Source organism: Mercurialis annua, linkage group LG5 (assembly GCF_937616625.2).
Source record: "Mercurialis annua linkage group LG5, ddMerAnnu1.2, whole genome shotgun sequence".
In the NCBI taxonomy this organism is placed as follows: Eukaryota; Viridiplantae; Streptophyta; class Magnoliopsida; order Malpighiales; family Euphorbiaceae; genus Mercurialis; species Mercurialis annua.
This window is the reverse complement of record NC_065574.1, coordinates 17671116-17688251: the sequence shown is the minus strand read 5'-3', so window position 1 is coordinate 17688251 and position 17136 is coordinate 17671116. Positions and strand designations below refer to the sequence as shown.

Sequence of the window (17136 nt, the reverse complement as noted above, 5' to 3'; positions counted from 1 at the left end):
AAACCATATTCACTAAATAACCGAACCATAGTTACAATGGTACGGTTTTTGCACACCCAGGCTCACATATGCTTAAGCCAACAAAGAGAGGAAGTGAGAAATGCAGGAAGAAAGTGATAATTCAAAAAAAAATAGAAGAGAGAGAAGGGCGTGGCAAAATTGGGACCGCAAAATTGAGATGAAAGGATAATTTATGCAATTATATTTTATTTCATGGCGCAGAAGAGAATTAAAGCAACTCCAAGCAGCAGCAGCAGCAGCAGCATCTAAAAATAAAACTTTTACTTTTTTTATTTTTGTAAATATATAAAATATAAAATGAAAACAATCACGCACACAGTCTGCCTGCTTCCCAACACTCTCCAATACCATCGCAATTCTCATGCTCAATTCCCAACTCTCTTTCCTCACAAATATCCTCCCATTCCCATGTCTACTCGCCGTCGCCGTCGCACTCACAAAAATCGCCGAACCTCGTCCGCCGCCTCCGACGACGACTCTTCATTTCCTCCGCCATCACCGCCGCCGTACAATGTAGGTTTCAGTTTTTTGTTTACTGTCTGTTATGAACAGATTGTAATTTTCTTTATTTTTTGTTTGAAAGGATTATGATGGACAGCGAAAGGCGACAGAATTAGAGACGCTGATAAAAAGATTCTGGAAAGTGGCGGCTCCTTATTGGTCGTCGGATGATAAAGTGCAAGCTAGATTGCAACTTGCGGCGGTTTTTGCTCTCACTTTAGGCACCACTGGTATCAGCGTTGGCTTCAGTTTCCTTGGCCGTGACTTCTACAATGCTCTTGCTAGTATGTATTCAACCTATCCTATTCTCTCTTATTTTTTTTTTAGATAAAATACTATACACGTTTTTTCAACTTAATCATGATTTATAAAATGATAAAAAATATCCTGTGTAATTTTTAGTGCAATTTGCTGAGGTGGAAGTAATTTTTCAGCTGTCACCTCTGTAAATTACACCGGATTATATGAACTGGTGTAGCGATTTCACATAAAATGAAAGTTGGGGTTTATATTTGAGACGTTTTATAAATCATGATTAAATTGAAAAAACGTGTATAGTTGGTGAATTTATATGATATTTACCTTTATATTTGTTTATTGTAAGTTACTATAATTGGAATAATTTTACATTCATAAATCTCAGATAAAGACCAAGAACAATTCACCACACAGTTGCTTTACTACCTCGGTGCCTTTGCTGGAGGTATTCCGGTGAGCACTCAAAATATTGTTTAGGTATATTACTCTGCTAATCTTTTTGTTTTTCTAAGATATTGAGAATTTCTGATATTTGTATTTGATTATTTCTTGACGAATTTATCAATGTTTGTTGGCTTGTTTAGTTCTTTGTGCTAAGAGATTATGCGAGGGAGATACTTTCGCTACGCTGGAGGTCATGGATGACTAAGTACTACATGGAGCGCTACTTGAAAAACCAAGCATTTTATAAAATTCAATCCCAATCTATTGTTGATAATCCGGATCAGCGCATTGTTGATGACTTGAGTTCCTTCACCGGCACTGCTCTTTCTTTCTCGTTGACACTTTTTAATGCTGCTGTAGACTTGATCTCTTTTAGTAACATTTTGTACGGTATCTATCCTCCATTGTTTGTTGTCCTCCTTCTTTATTCTGTTGGTGGAACTGTCATTAGCGTTTTTCTTGGAAGGGTATGATTTTCTTCTGAATCTTTATGTTTAATTTTTAAATGCATTCAGAAATTGGCAAGTTATTTATCGTTTTCACTTTCGATTTTTAGGGATTGGTTAATCTTAATTTCTTGCAAGAAAAGAAAGAAGCTGATTTCCGCTATGGCCTTGTACGCGTTCGTGAAAATGCTGAATCAATTGCTTTCTACGGTGGTGAAGAGAGTGAAATGCAACTTTTGTTGCAGCGCTTCAGGACTGCTTTTGAAAATTTAACGGTGATCTTAGATTATTTTTTCTATCTATATCCTCATTTTATGCTAAAAATTAAAATATTAAAAAGGCCTGAGTGGTAAAGAAAGCAGCCAACAATTGAATAAAGATAAATCGGTAGCATGTATAGATTTGGTCCTCTTTTCAACTTTAGAGACTTAATGCTAGAATGGAAGTTCTATTTCAAAGAGAGAATTCAAGCACTATTAAGTTATTTTCATTATTATTTACTTCGGTTCTAGTTGAAAATGTATACTCGTGCAATTCTTCCCTTCCGAAGTTTGAAAGACACTGATCCCATTTAAAATAATTTGTTAGCCTCAGTCCAGGCAATTTAATAAATTCTCTGGGATTCTCAGCACAAGTTTAAATTCTGTTGTTTGACAGTTATTTATTCAGATTTTTCTGCAATGTTGTTATCCTACTAATCTTTATGTGAAGCATAAAATTTAGATTTACTGTAAATCCTGACATTTCTTTATTTGGTACTTCCCAGGAATTGTTGATTGCTTCTAGAAATCTTGAGTTCTTCACCAATGGCTACCGGTACTTAATTCAAATTCTTCCTGCTGCTGTTGTTGCTCCTATGTATTTCTCAGGAAAAATTGAGTTTGGTGTTATTAACCAATCAGTATCTGCCTTCAATCACATCTTGGGAGATTTTTCCCTCATTGTTTACCAGTTTCAGGCCATCAGTGCATTTTCAGCCGTCATTGATCGATTAGGTACTATACTTACTGTGTCTTTGTGAGTGTGTGATTAGAGTTCTTCAAGGGGAAAATGCAAGATATTTTATTTGGTTATCTATGGGATTTATAATGCGATCAGGGAGATTCGTGATGGGCTGTGCTTTTAGTACTAATATTTATCATTAACATTGTCATGTTCTATATGCAGGTGAATTTGATGATGTTCTGGATAGCAACAACACTAAGAATCTCTCTGATACAGAAGAGATTTCTCTTTCATACTGTACTGTCAGTTCACTCGGGCTAGAATCTAATGGGTGCTTACCAGTTGAGAAGTGCGAAAAATTACTGGATATAGAGAATTTGACTCTACAGACACCAAGTAAAGCTACACTGATTCAAGATTTGTCATTGGCAATCAACAAGAAAGATCATTTGCTGGTTCGTGCATTGTCTTTTAACTTTACTTTCCCAATTTAACATGGTTAGCTATTAGGCTGGTGTCGGTTAAATTATTGAGTATTTAAAGCATGCTTAACACAGGTAACAGGGCCCAGTGGGAGTGGTAAAACTTCTTTGTTAAGAGCTCTAGCTGGTCTATCGAATATGGGAAGAGGAAAAATAACTTTCTATGTTGATGATGAGGATGATTCTGTGTCACCTACTTCTTCTGATGTGCCTGCTACAGAAGTAAATAGTTCACTTGCTATAGCTGAAGAACATGAAGCGCCAGTTGATAGAAATTCTAGAGGCATATTTTTCCTTCCTCAAAGACCGTATATGGTTTTGGGAACACTTCGTCAACAATTGCTTTACCCTATATGGGCCGACGATGTAGCTTCAACTTCAAATGGTAAATCAGCTGGTATGTTCTCTAAATCATGATCATGGTTATTAATATTATATTACTATTCCTGGTAACCAAGCCTTATCCCTTAGTTTATCTCTCTTCAGCATGGGAGGAAGGGATTAGATAATAATGAAGATATTTCTTTCCTAAAAACCCAAGGGCTTTGCTGTATTTATCATACTTCTTGTTAACTTATATTTAGAAGTTCTATGAATTACCATTTCTGATAAAACCACGTTATTGTATAGCACCTGAAGGAAGTGCTTGATTAACTTATCTTTGCCTCTGTTGATCAATAGGTTAAGTTTATTAAATTCAAGAATGTCAATGATTCCATTTATTGGTTTATTACCTCTAACCGGTTGAACTCTTGTTTTGGAAACGACTTTAAAAATATAAGATGACAGAGGTCATTATCATGGTGATTTAACCACAATATGAGTACAGATTTCAGAGGAGAGAGAACAAAATTAATAGCTTCAATTTTAATTTTTGTTCTATAATGTGAGGGCCCCAAGATAATTAGTAAGAGAAGAAAGGGTTTGCCACTTCTTTAGTGGTCCTTAATAGTTGACAATACTCACCTAAAGATTTTGTGGTATAATTATGTGATCTGCAAACATAAATAGTCAAGAAGGGTCTAGTATCTGTGTGTTTCATAGTAAATGTAGCCCAAACTGCTTACATAGTGCATGCCAAGTATCTGTATAGCAACCCAAATTCATTATTTTATTAAAGAAGGTGTTTTCTTTTCTTGAGGGGATTGGAGTTGGTATCCTATCCAAATCTGCTGGTATTTATTGGAATTGGATTTTATTGCTAGATAGAAAGGGATAGTATGAATTTGGTCTGCGGGATTTTTGCAGTTATTAAGATACAGCCCAGAAGGGCCACAAAGTAATTATTTTTAAAGGTCATGCAGTACTATAGCAGGATATCAATGGACGCAAAAGCCATGGGACAAATGATTGGTCAAAAGAGGAGATTGCTAATGTCAATGTTCTTGATATATTTTTGATGCTTCCATATCACGGTATCAGAGAAGGGAACAGATGAGTTGAATTTTGTAAGAAACGCTTTGTTTCAATTCAGAAATACATTGACCCTAACCGTTATACAGGTCTTGTACAGTTTTTCAATCTGAAGACGCAAGTTTGAATATTCTTTGAGTAAATAATATAATTTTAAATGTTAATCTTCAAGATTATGTTGCATGGGTAATCATTCTGCATTTCTCTAGGCAGCAATCTTGTTATTGTCATTTTTCTGAGATTGAATGGAAGTAATTTAACATGCATTTAACAGAGTAAAGCTAATTCATGTGTGCAATAGGTTCAGTGTCGTTCTTGATGGAGAAAGCAACTTCCGAAAATGTGAGAGGAAAGCTGAGTAGACCCACAACAGATGATATGCTGCAGGTTTTAGAGAGAGTTAATCTTGGTTATATCTTATCACGTTTTGGCAGTTTGGATTCAACATGTGAGTGGTCCAGTGTTCTTTCTCTTGGTGAGCAGCAGCGCCTTGCTTTTGCTCGTCTATTGCTCTCAAAACCCAAGCTGATTCTGCTAGATGAATCAACTAGTGCTTTAGATGAAGCTAATGAGGTATTTTCAGGTTCTGAACTCCAGTATTCCTCTCTTCAGTTGCAGATTGTAATAACTGATATTCAGGGCTGGAAAGTACAAGAAATTGGATTGTTATGAAAAAGGAATATTTAACAGTCTTGTTTGTGCTTTACTTTTGCAGGCACATCTGTACCAGCAGATTGAAGCAGCAGGCATCACATATATTAGTATTGGCCATAGGCGAACTCTATACGAGCACCACAACATTGTCTTGCATATAACCACTCCAGATCCCTACAGTAGCAAACGCAATTGGCACATCGAGTCTATCGATCATGGAAGCTTGTATAATTTGTCGAATTCGTGATGCTTCATTGTGGCAATTAACAAGTGATGGCCGTTTTGGCTATACATTTTTATTTGTAGTAACCACTCTTCTTTTCTCTGAATATAGCATAAAAATGAACGTGCATATAAATATTTTCATGGGATACACGCTATAGTAAATGCCTATTGTGTTCATCAAATCTCTGAATAGTATCATTTTTCATATCATTTTTTGGCTTCAATCTTTTGTCATTTACCTTAAAATTTACGATCAATTACTATTACTCCATGAGCCATGAGTTTGAGTCATAATTATCGGTCATTGCATCTTTTTTTAAAAAGTATTTTTATGCTCTGACTTTTACATTATTCGACTATTTTTTTTTCACTTCGTGATTATTGATGTCAGTTTTAGTTGTTAAAATAAAATTTTATACAGTTTCTAAAATTTATATTTAGTGTAAATTAGTTTAAAAGAACAAATTTTGAGACAATGGAACAAAATATTTTATCAATTAGTTAATTTTTCTGAAAATGTCCTTATGCATCTTTCTAATCGCGCCATGTAAATGTCAAAATATGCACAGATGAGTCCCACTATGGTCAAACAGCAGAATTCAGAATAAGCCGAGTAAGACGAACAAAGCTCTTCACTGAATCACCCAATTTCCATTCAAAAAACCGAATGCTTCAATGAGGGGGCAGAGTACAGGAGCAAGCATCAGGGTCAATTCCATCAGGAAAATGAAAAATGTGGCCAACTTTTGCAAAAATCACAGCTCGGATAAGAACAGGCAACATGCCTATACCTCAAGAATCTCCATAATCAAGAGCAGGCGACGAGCCTCTACCTAAAAGTATCCAGAATAGGCGACATGCCTTCATTATTCAGAAACAGAAATCCAAATAGTAGAGGGGCGTCAAAGTCCTCATCAAACAGACAACGGGGAGCATCCGGGCTCCACCATTCAGAATAGGCGACATGCCTCCGCCATTCAAAAACCGAAATCTAGATATCAGGGGACTTCAAAATCCTCATCAAATAGACAACATGCGATGTAAAAGAATTGAGAGAATTCAGAGAATAAAAGTTTGAAGAAGATGAAAAGCTGAGTTCAGCTTTCTCATTATATACAACTGCTATATTGACACTTGTCAATATTCTATTTGCTTAAAGAACAAAGGTGCAACGGCTAATGCTGTTAACTCAAGTTAACAGAAATGCTGACTGTACATCCATTAACTTACTTACCGTAACTAACTCCTAACTGACTGCTAACTGAATTTAACTAATTGATGAGCTGGATTTCTTCAATCTTCAATCTGTTTCTTCTATTCTTGATTTTGGTACTCTATTACGACGAGCCTCCACCCAGAAGTATCCAAAATAAGTGACATGCCTCCGCTATACAGAAAAAGAAATCTAGATAGTAGGGGGGCGTTAAAATCCTCATCAAAATTCTGCAAAAGTATCGGTTTGTACTCTAAAAGTTTAAAAAACGCTAAAAAGGCTATTAAGTTATATTTTTCACATATATTTTATATTTAATTCTTTTAACTGAGCATATTGACACACAAAAACCTCTACAAATTTAGGATTAATTCAATTTTTCAGACTAACACACAGATTCTTTAGGCTTTAATAGGTTATTGTTGATACCTATATTCCGGACACGTAGAAAAATGAAAAAGGACTGAAGCATGCGATGATGATTTATAAAGACACCCGTCTGGGTGACGAGCTAGCGATCCGTATATTAGAATTTAAGCGGGCTATATCAGTGCGCATCAGCAAACATAAAGAATTGAGACGTAATTTGCCGCAAATAGCCTATAAAAATCCAAATGAATTGTGATAGAAGTCTGAGAAATCGGAATAATTTTAATGCCTTAAAAGTTTATGAGCCAATTTGTAGGTTTGATGGGTTAAATTGACAAAAAAACAGACCTTAGTGGCATTGAAAATCCTTTTTAACACTTTCAGAGACCAAAATAGTCTTTTTACTGCATAGCATATATTGATAAATAGGAATTTAATAAATAATTACCCAAGATCATAGACATCTAACTTAATCTAAACACTTGACCACACAGTTTCAAGCTAACTTAAACATTATGAACCCTAACCTAACCCTAACCACTATATAAACAACTTTATGAAACCTTAAATAAGAGGGGATGAATTGACAATCAAACACATACTCTAAAGAACAATAAAACCCTAATTTAGGACAATGTTTAGTTCGAAGCATACACACCACCCACACACCAATTCCAAACAATCTTAGTCTACTGAATCAAGTTTAAATGCTTCAACCAATCAAAAACGCTGCTGCATTTTGATTCAGGGCTGGATTCTACATCTGAATCGCCAAAAAACGACCCCAGAACTCATAACGGCACTTTGAGGATCCAAAATCATTCCTATCACTTTTATGTCATTTTTGCTATCATTCGTACATATAATATTTGATTACTAGGATGCATGATAGTAGTTCGTATTGTTCTTGCCATGAAAATTGCCATAACTGTATAAATTGACATGACTGTCATGCTTTTTCACCCTAGATCCATACTTATGGTGTTCTAACTATTTTTACATGTTTAATTTTGATTATTTTTACTTATATGTTTTCACTATTTTTGCACGTTTTTTAGACAAATCAAGAACCCAGTTCGACCGTTGCCTTGATGGCGCTGCCGCCAGTCCTTCTAGCGCCATCGTTCTTCGCTGCTAGGCCCTTCCACATTTTTCGATGTAATTTCAGTTGCTGTTTTGTATTTCTAGGGTCGTTTTAGCTCGTAATTGGGCCCCATTTGAGCCCACAAATTTGTAATTAGTTGTAAGATTGTTTTCTGTAACTTTCACATTCATCCCAGTCAGCATCCGCCTGTGACGTCAGCAATAGTGGATCTGCCATGTCATCATGGGTTTCGAGGTTCAAATCGCCGGACTAGCAATTTTCATACCAGTTTCTTGCTTCGTTCGGACCCGATATCAACTTTGGTTTAGACCAGTGAATTCCATGTTCTAACCAGATCCTAAATCTGGTTGTATCGATCGGAAAACGATATACAACCGCTAGATACTTATAAAAAAGAGGTTTAAAAGTGTTTTGAACCTTATATGTATATCACCTGCAATTGGGTATGTTTATATTGTCTATCGTTTTCCATGAATGTCCAAATCTAGCATTATTAATAGGCTTAATTAAGATAACTACGCTAACTTAGTTCCAAACTAACAAATCACATAGAAGTTTTTGGAGAGCCATGAAAATGTAATTAATTGTTGTATATAAATTCAAGATGGTAAAACTAAAAGCAATCTCACATATACATTTGGTCTAGATTTTATGCATGCAAATGGAATAAAATCTACTAATGTCTGATATATGTTAGAAACTCCAGAATTATATGTTTGCTTAGCAGTACTTGCTACTTGTACACATGCTAATCTAGATCGAGTCATATGTACGTCTCAAAAGTAATGCATGTTTACATTTTTACATTTACTTTCCGGCCCTTTATTTTCTAATATGCTGATTATTTAGATTTCCGGAATATTGTCTTTTAAATCGATAAAATTAATAAGTCAAGTACAAGAGTTTTGATGAAAGTACTTCCTAACTGAGCTAGATGACGACTCCACTTATTCCAAAACTAATCAGATCGAGGTCAGTTATAAGTCTGAGAGAGCACTCCTGAAATCCATTCCACTCACATTTATCACGATAATTATAATTCAATCTTTCAAATATATAGCTATACGTCGATCCAATAGTTTGAATATTTTCAAATGGATTTATTACTCATCATCCAGACATATGACTATGAAAATTATAACTACATGATTGATGCTGTGTTTTTTTTTTCCATTGTCCAAAAAAAATATATCTACAAGTGTTTGTAGCTTGTTGTTAAAGAAAAATACCTCAATTTGACTTTATTTTTATATATCATATATAGTAAAGTAAGTTGATTTTAGTGTGTGAATTGGAGTGTCTAAATATCTAAAATCATAAATATCTAAAATTTATAAAGTTAAATTTAAAATAAAATTTAAAATAAAATTTAAATATAAAAGGTGGAGAATAAGAAGGTTTGAGTGTATCCTCTCAAACCCGCCGCCCCTCCCCTTGTGAGAAACTCAAAAAAACAAAGAGAGGAGAGTATTCGGGAGGGAATTTGAAGGCTCCCCTTTGATTTCTGATTCATTGCTCTCTCATTCTCATTACTGGGTCTTGTTTTTCCTGCTGAATTCAACCAAAAAGTGATCACAGTTATATAAAAGAAGAAGATTTTATTGATACATTCACTCACATAACAAACCAAACACAAAGACAGTGGCTTTAGCTTGTGGTCATTGTTAAGACCGTCATTGGCGACAAGGTTGTTATTTTATCCATTGGTTATATCACGAACTAGATTTTTGGGTTCCATTTCAGCTCTTGTTTTGTTGAATTATGAGTACCCTTTTGTTGTAATTACTTCTTTTTTGTTTAATAACAGTACCAGAAGACAATGAAATACGTATTGGTGACTGGTGGTGTTGTAAGTGGGCTCGGCAAAGGTGTTACTGCCAGTAGCATTGGTCTCCTCCTTAAAGCCTGTGGCCTCCGTGTGACTTCTATCAAGATTGGTAACTCTTCATTCTAAGAGTATGTTTTGTTGCTTCTGTGTAAAATCGTAAATTTGGCTACTTTGTGTATATTTTGCAGACCCTTATCTTAACACTGATGCGGGGACCATGTCGCCTTTTGAGCATGGGGAAGTCTTTGTGTTAGACGATGGTGGCGAGGTAATTTATTTTGTGGACATCTTCTTACGGTTATGTTTATGTTTAATGTGCTTTTTGGCAAAGAGAGTAGATATGGCATGCTCATCGGGTTTTTGTGCTTCAAAAGGTGGATTTGGACCTTGGTAACTATGAGCGATTCTTAGACATCAAGTTAACTCGCGATAACAATGTCACAACTGGAAAAATATACCAGGTAATGGAAGTTGCTAGGTGTGCATATAAAACCAAAGTAGCAATTGATGGCCGAGTTATGTGATGTCGTTATTCTCCTAATACATTGCTTTTTCTAATATATGAATTTGATTTAACCAGTCTGTGATCGATAAGGAAAGAAGAGGAGATTACCTTGGCAAGACTGTGCAGGTTTGTTTTCCGTTTTCTTTGTTTATCGCGAATGTCATGATGTGTAATGAATCAACCATTTTCTTTGACTGTTTTCTCTATAGGTAGTTCCACACATTACCAATGCCATCCAAGAATGGATTGAACGTGTGGCAGTGATACCAGTCGATGGAAAAGAAGGCCCAGCTGATGTTTGTGTAATTGAATTGGGTGGCACAATTGGTAATTTGTGGTCATTAGAATACGTTTGTGTGATTATCACTGGTTTCTTAAAATTGATCTCGTGTGATGCAGGGGACATTGAATCTATGCCTTTTATAGAAGCACTCGGGCAATTTTCTTACCGTGTAGGTAAGTTTCCACTGTTTGAACCTGTATTTTATTAGCTGAAATAAACTGTTAACTATGAAGCACTTTGGTGTAGTCCTCACTGCTGTTGCTTGAATTTAGGACCTGGAAATTTCTGCTTAATCCATGTCAGCCTTGTGCCAGTTATCAATGTTGTTGGCGAACAGGTATTATATATAGAGAATCCGAGAAAGTATGAAAAATATTTTTGAGTTCTGTACACAAATCCGAAAAAGAAAAAAAGTATTTTTTTAAATGCTAAGAAACTGAGTTCTCTTATTAGGTTTCTTTTTCCTTGTATTAAGTGTTCAGCTCAGCTCTGTCAAACTGGGTTTTTTATCTTTTCTTTGCATGGTCATGAGTTTCATAGCATCATGGTGAAAATGACACTAATCTATTTGTTGTCTCTAATTATAACTATGTATGAATGCTTTGATTTTCAGAAAACAAAGCCAACCCAACATAGTGTTCGGGGGCTAAGAGGACTGGGGCTGACACCAAACATCCTAGCTTGTCGTAGTTCAAAGGTTCTTTTCTTATTTCTTTCCCGCCTCCCCGCCTCCCCGCATTTCCTCTTTTTTTCTTTCATTTGCATGATTTTGATCTCATGTCTTGGTACTATCTCCAACAGGAACTTGATGAGAATGTTAAGTTGAAACTCTCTCAATTTTGTCATGTGCCGGTACTGTCTCTATTCATTTTTCATTTTATTGAATTCCTGACCAATACATTCTGTTCTCATTTAATTTGAATTCTGCATAGGCCGAGAACATTGTTACCCTACATGATGTTCCAAACATCTGGCACATTCCTTTGCTATTACGAGTGCGTGGTTTTTCTGGACACTTTAATAACTTCAAATTTGCTCTTAAGGCCATTAACCATAACTTGAATCTAACTCAATTTTTTTTGGTTCATTTCCGCCCTAAAAATGACTAGGATCAAAAGGCACATGAATCGATCTTGAAAGAGCTGGACCTTCTAGGGTTTGTTTTGTAAACTTACTCTGTTCGTGCCATTTCTTTTTAATGTTTATGTTACGGAATGATCTGCGTGGCAATGCTGTAATTATGATGTTAGATTTCTTTTGATATTGCACTAACATATATTTTAATATTCAGCAATGCCAAAGAGCCAGATTTGCAAGCATGGACTGCTAGAACAAAAGTTTGTGACATGCTGCATGAATCAGTGGGTATCAAAGAACCCTAGTTGCGAGTTTTAGTTGTTTAATACTTACTCATTTCAACTAAATATGTTCATAAAATCTTTATGTTTAGGTCAGAATTGCCATGGTTGGAAAATATACAGGCCTTTCAGATTCCTACCTTTCTGTCTTAAAGGTAAATGGGTATTAATTTTCTCTTTTGATAGTTCTTTTTTTTTGACAAAATTTGATAATTTTTTTCAAGAACTTTTCGTTTTTAGTTGTTCAATGATTTCTTATTAATTTTTAAGGTGGTGCACTTGCATGTTGGTGGAATTTAAGGGAAAAAAATCTAAAACTCACAATTTTAATTTAAATACAATTTTAATATAAGCATACGATTTTATAACACAACTTACCTTTTAAACAGTTGGCAAATGATTCAGACATAGCTATAGTTCTCCTTTTGAGTGGCAGTGTGAACCAAAGTAATGAAGTGCAGTTTTGGTTAAAAACTTTTCAGAAAATGCCCTTCATCGGATACCAGTAGACAGTAAGTTCAATTTAAGTGAGGCTGGGGAGTTTTTGTGACCACTTTAATATGCTGCTAAATGAAAATAAACTAGCAGTTTGTTTGGATTGATGTTATATATGACCTCCAACTTGAATTTATTCTTTAAAATTAATGTTTAGATACTCTTTTATGATAGTATTATATTTAGCAGATCATTTTTGAAATATGCTATTTATTTTTTAAGCGTTTCTTATATCACCTTTGTACTATGAGCTATGGGCCATGCTTAACATGTATGCATTTTAGATTTCAAGCAACTAATTAATCTCACTGGCTTTAGTTTCTATTATAATTTTATTGTGCTTCTGATGTATGAGCTCTAACAGCAGTAATGTGCCTATCAACCTTTTTTGATCAGATTTGCCTACCTACATAAATTTTGGATGTAATAACTGAAAATCTTGTAACATGCTGATATTGTTAAGTTTGTGACAGGCTCTTTTGCATGCTTCAGTTGCTTGCCGCCGGAAGCTTATTGTGGATTGGATTGCAGCCAGTGATCTAGAAGAAGTTACTGCTCTAGAGGTCAGCACTTTAAATTGATTTCTGCCACAAGATTGTTGTGGTTATGCACTCTTTTCCAAGCATGTGTCCAGAGAAAGAAAACCAAAGTTGGTAACTTTTCATAATTACTGCCATATACTATATGTAGAACTTGATTCTTGACTATTATTACTATTTGATGCAGGCTCCTGAAGTTCACAATGCTGCATGGAATCTTTTGAAGGTGACTTCTTATGGTTGCCCATCTTTCGGATCATTTCCTGCTTGTTTTATTTGCAAGTCGTTTGCAGTACTTCTTACTAGCCGGTAACATCTCTTTTGATGCAGGGAGCTGATGGGGTCTTAGTACCAGGAGGATTTGGCGATAGAGGTGTACAAGGAAAAATTCTTGCTGCAAATTATGCTCGTGAAAACAAAGTTCCATTTCTGGGCATTTGCTTGGGGATGCAAATTGCTGTCATTGAGTTTGCCCGATCTGTTCTTGGTTTGAATGACGCAAACAGTACAGAGTTTGATCCTGAAACTTCTAATCCTTGTGTCATATTTATGCCTGAGGTATGTTGACATGGAATTTAGTCTCCTTCACTATAGATGGAAAGAGTCTATCTTATTGTATAATCTTGTTTAGGCTAACAATAATGTTTGTGAAATTTAAAAGGGTTCAACAACGCATATGGGAGGAACCATGCGTCTGGGATCAAGGAGGACACATTTTGAGGTTCCTGATTGTAAATCTGCAAAGTTGTAAGATTCTGACCTTAATCCTTATCCATGTTCAAAATTTTCTTTAGGGTATGCTGTTTTGAGTTCCACCCTAGGCATGTCTTTTTTTTGGTAGAAACAGTGACATAAATCTTAAGTTATTTCAGTTTGATCTTTGTAGGTATGGGAATGTCAGCTTTGTAGATGAAAGGCATAGACATAGATATGAGGTAATTACTATTCTTAGACAATGCATATAAAAGCATAGTCTTAGAGGTGCAGCCCATTATCCTCTTCATCCATGATGTCTAAAAAGATATTTACATTTCGTAGGTCAATCCTACAATGATATCACAATTTGAAGATGCTGGATTGTCATTTGTAGGCAGAGATGAAACTGGTCGGCGCATGGAGGTAAGTTTTTTTGAGAATGTTGGTCATGTGCATTCTGTATGAGCTTAAGCAATTGCAATTATCTCTCCTCTTATGACATTTGGTACTTAGTGGTGCTCAAGAGCATTTTGTTATCATTGCAACAGATTATCGAATTGCTTGATCATCCATATTTTGTGGGAGTTCAGTTTCATCCGGAGTTCAAATCTAGGCCAGGAAACCCTTCAGCTGTATTTTTAGGTATGATTATCTCTATTATTTAAATTCTTTTGGCGTTTTGGACACAAGTAATTGTCATCGTCATGTTCTCGGCTTAGTCTTGCCTGTGCGCACACATGGGAATCTTCATTTTAGTATTGTTTTGTCATGTAATAGGACTCATAGCAGCAGCGAGTGGGCAGCTAGAAGCTGTGTTAAAAAATTACGGCCAGGTACGCAAGCCGTTGGGAAATGAATTGAGCAATGGAAAATTAACAGCAAAAACGTACCCAAATGGAAATGGTCTTAAGTCTTGCAATGGCACCTTGAATGGTGTGTATAGCAATGGAAATGGCAATGGTGTGCAAAGCAATGGCAATGGCAATGGTGTGCATTTTTAATGAAGCACAAAGAGTTGGACAATGAAATGGTCTCTAGTTTTGCTATAAGTCGTTTGGTTGTTTTCGGTTTTGTTTGTACAGAAGCTGAGATCGTACGGTAAGGAGTGGGTAGTTTTTCGTTTCTGAAGTCTTAGGCAGAAGCTGGTCTAAGAATGACAGCTTGTAATCTTCAGTTTATCAATGGAACTTGGGGATGTAATACTGCAGTCACCACTCGATGCAGTAGGGCTTTTAAGCTTGAATTTTGCCTTTTTTTTGGTTGAGGATTTTTTAGAAGCATTATACAAATTAATGCTGGTTGTAGTGAGTTCTAAATGCTAATTTGTTCATTTCTCACCTTTATAGATGTTTCTTTTTGGCCTAATAATTCAGAATATCTAACTTTCTGCAATTTTTACTAATTATAAATTGTTATTTTTAATTGTGTTCATTTTAGTTTGATTAAAAGCTTTATTTTTAGAGAATTTTAGGAAAAATACTCCGTTTTCTAAAATATTGGCAAATCCTACCTCACTTGTCAAAACTTAGAACAAATACTCTTCGTTTTTAGTTTTTTATATTTTTTACTCTTAAAATGTATGGAATCTCGCCGGCCGTCTACGGTGAGAGAAGGGAAGAGCGATGATCATAAAATGACCTAGGTAGATGAAGCTGAGGTAAAAGTAAATCTGATGATTGCATTAGCTGGTTTAAAAAGCAGTTGAAGTCACAAAAGGTTAATTTCATTATATAGTATGAGAAGATGGTTCATAGAGATAATAACACAGCAAATTAACTTGAAAATTGGTGTGCTTTTATTCTTAATATTGTTGAATTTTAGCTTTAGTTTTGAAAATTTAGTTCTTGATGTTACCTGGTATTTTAGTTTTCTGCAATTTTAATTTGTTCATTTCTCACCTTTATAGATTTTTTCTTTTTGGCCCAATAATTCAGAATATCTAACTTTCTGCAATTATTACTAATTATAAACTGTTATTTCTAATTGTGTTTATTTAAGTTTTAAAGAATGGGCCTGACACGGAACTCGAGATTGGTGATCAAGCAGAATTCAAAAGAAAAGCAGTTTAGTTTATGGAATGGAATGAGATGAAATAGTTATTTTATAAGGAAAAAAATAGCTATTTTTTATTTTTTAAAAGTAGTGTTTATTCTATAAAATCATGGAATAGTAATTCCATAATATTACTATTCCATAAATCAAAGCAAAAAAAAAATTATTTTATACTGAATAGTTATTTTATTCCGCATTAATTTTATGAATCAAACATAGTCCAAAGTTGATAGAAAGCATGAGAAATGTTCATTCACCGCCGTAGAGAGGGCATTGTTGGTAAGCCACGAGTTAGTAAAGAGGCTATGGGAAAGTCACTAAAACCAGTCACCTCAATATGATCCTGTGCTATTGGGTGCAAGATCTCGTACCATTGTCGAGCCTTGGTAAGGTTATCCAATGACCGAAGAGTTTATGATGCTAAGATGTAAAAATTGCTCTATTTAATGACGAAGAGAAAAAGTGTCGAAAAATAAATTCAGAGTAAAGCAATAAAAGAAAAAAAAATGAAGTAATTCATTTTATTTTGAAAAACTAAAAAGGAAAAAAACATTTTTTTTCCATAAAGAGATGAGATAGCGGAACATCTATGTTTTTGCACTCTGAAATCGATTTTCGCTAGTAATTTTTTTTAGATCAAATTGGTATATCAAGTTGTTTGTAAGGGTTTAATCATCTTTCTTAGAGATTGCTCCTCAGAAGATGGAAATCACCAGGTTAAGTTGGTCCAACCAGAAAAAACATGAGAGTTTTTGGATATTGTTTTAGCTTTACCATGTATTTATTTGAGAAAACAATCACCTCAAAGTGAAGCGAGAGAAAATATTAGACTTCAAATGAAATAGAATTGGGACTGAATCCCTCAAAACAAAATTAAACTGCACCGTGTGTTGATATGTTTTTTTTTCACACGGCTGATCGAAAGGACATGCACAAATCATCTAAAAAAAAACTTAAGAAAGAAATTCTAAAGTTTAAAGCCATGTTTGGTTCATGAAATTGAATAGCATGGAATGGAATAGTTATTTCATAAGGAATGAAATAGCCATTCTTTAATTTTTGAGAGGAGTACTTATTCCACAAAATCATGGAATAGCAATTCTGTGGAATACCTATTCCATGAACCAAAGTAAAGAATTTTCATTTTATACGGAATAGCTATTCCATTCCGCACCTATTCCATGAACCAAACATGGGCTAAGAGAATTAAGAGATGAAAGAGAACTAGAAGATAGAAACAAAATGAAAGATCTATAAAAAAGTGAAACCAAAAAGTAATATATAACTTGACAAGGTAAAAAATA

At 34.9% G+C, this 17136-nt stretch overlaps 2 protein-coding genes across 2 annotated transcripts; both read left to right on the top strand.

Moving 5' to 3' along the window:
- Positions 1-258: 258 nt before the first annotated feature.
- Positions 259-5537, top strand: LOC126682185 (ABC transporter D family member 2, chloroplastic). The gene is made up of 10 exons (XM_050377777.2): positions 259-534; positions 605-806; positions 1166-1233; positions 1365-1691; positions 1781-1945; positions 2437-2665; positions 2838-3070; positions 3173-3494; positions 4812-5083; positions 5226-5537. Exons 1-10 carry the CDS (start codon positions 319-321, stop codon positions 5409-5411), a joined length of 2220 nt encoding a protein of 739 aa, XP_050233734.1. The 5' UTR covers positions 259-318; the 3' UTR covers positions 5412-5537.
- Positions 5538-9474: 3937 nt separating this feature from the next.
- Positions 9475-15172, top strand: LOC126682093 (uncharacterized). Its single transcript, XM_050377644.2, has 22 exons — positions 9475-9763; positions 9884-10013; positions 10093-10172; positions 10279-10365; positions 10485-10535; positions 10619-10736; positions 10809-10865; positions 10965-11029; positions 11306-11389; positions 11494-11544; positions 11625-11687; positions 11802-11848; positions 11984-12053; positions 12143-12205; positions 13019-13108; positions 13272-13310; positions 13415-13642; positions 13746-13831; positions 13971-14019; positions 14123-14203; positions 14329-14422; positions 14558-15172. Exons 2-22 carry the CDS (start codon positions 9896-9898, stop codon positions 14779-14781), a joined length of 1845 nt encoding a protein of 614 aa, XP_050233601.1. The 5' UTR covers positions 9475-9763; positions 9884-9895; the 3' UTR covers positions 14782-15172.
- Positions 15173-17136: the final 1964 nt, after the last annotated feature.

Bases quoted from the DNA above. Each gene is read 5' to 3' on its own strand.
- LOC126682185 (XM_050377777.2), top strand. From the start codon at position 319: ATGAAAACAATCACGCACACAGTCTGCCTGCTTCCCAACACTCTCCAA. The intron at 535-604 runs GTAGGTTTCAGT...TTTGTTTGAAAG, and splicing joins CATCACCGCCGCCGTACAAT to GATTATGATGGACAGCGAAA. The intron at 5,084-5,225 runs GTATTTTCAGGT...TTACTTTTGCAG, and splicing joins CTTTAGATGAAGCTAATGAG to GCACATCTGTACCAGCAGAT.
- LOC126682093 (XM_050377644.2), top strand. From the start codon at position 9,896: ATGAAATACGTATTGGTGACTGGTGGTGTTGTAAGTGGGCTCGGCAAA. The intron at 10,173-10,278 runs GTAATTTATTTT...GTGCTTCAAAAG, and splicing joins TGTTAGACGATGGTGGCGAG to GTGGATTTGGACCTTGGTAA. The intron at 10,866-10,964 runs GTAAGTTTCCAC...GCTTGAATTTAG, and splicing joins GCAATTTTCTTACCGTGTAG to GACCTGGAAATTTCTGCTTA.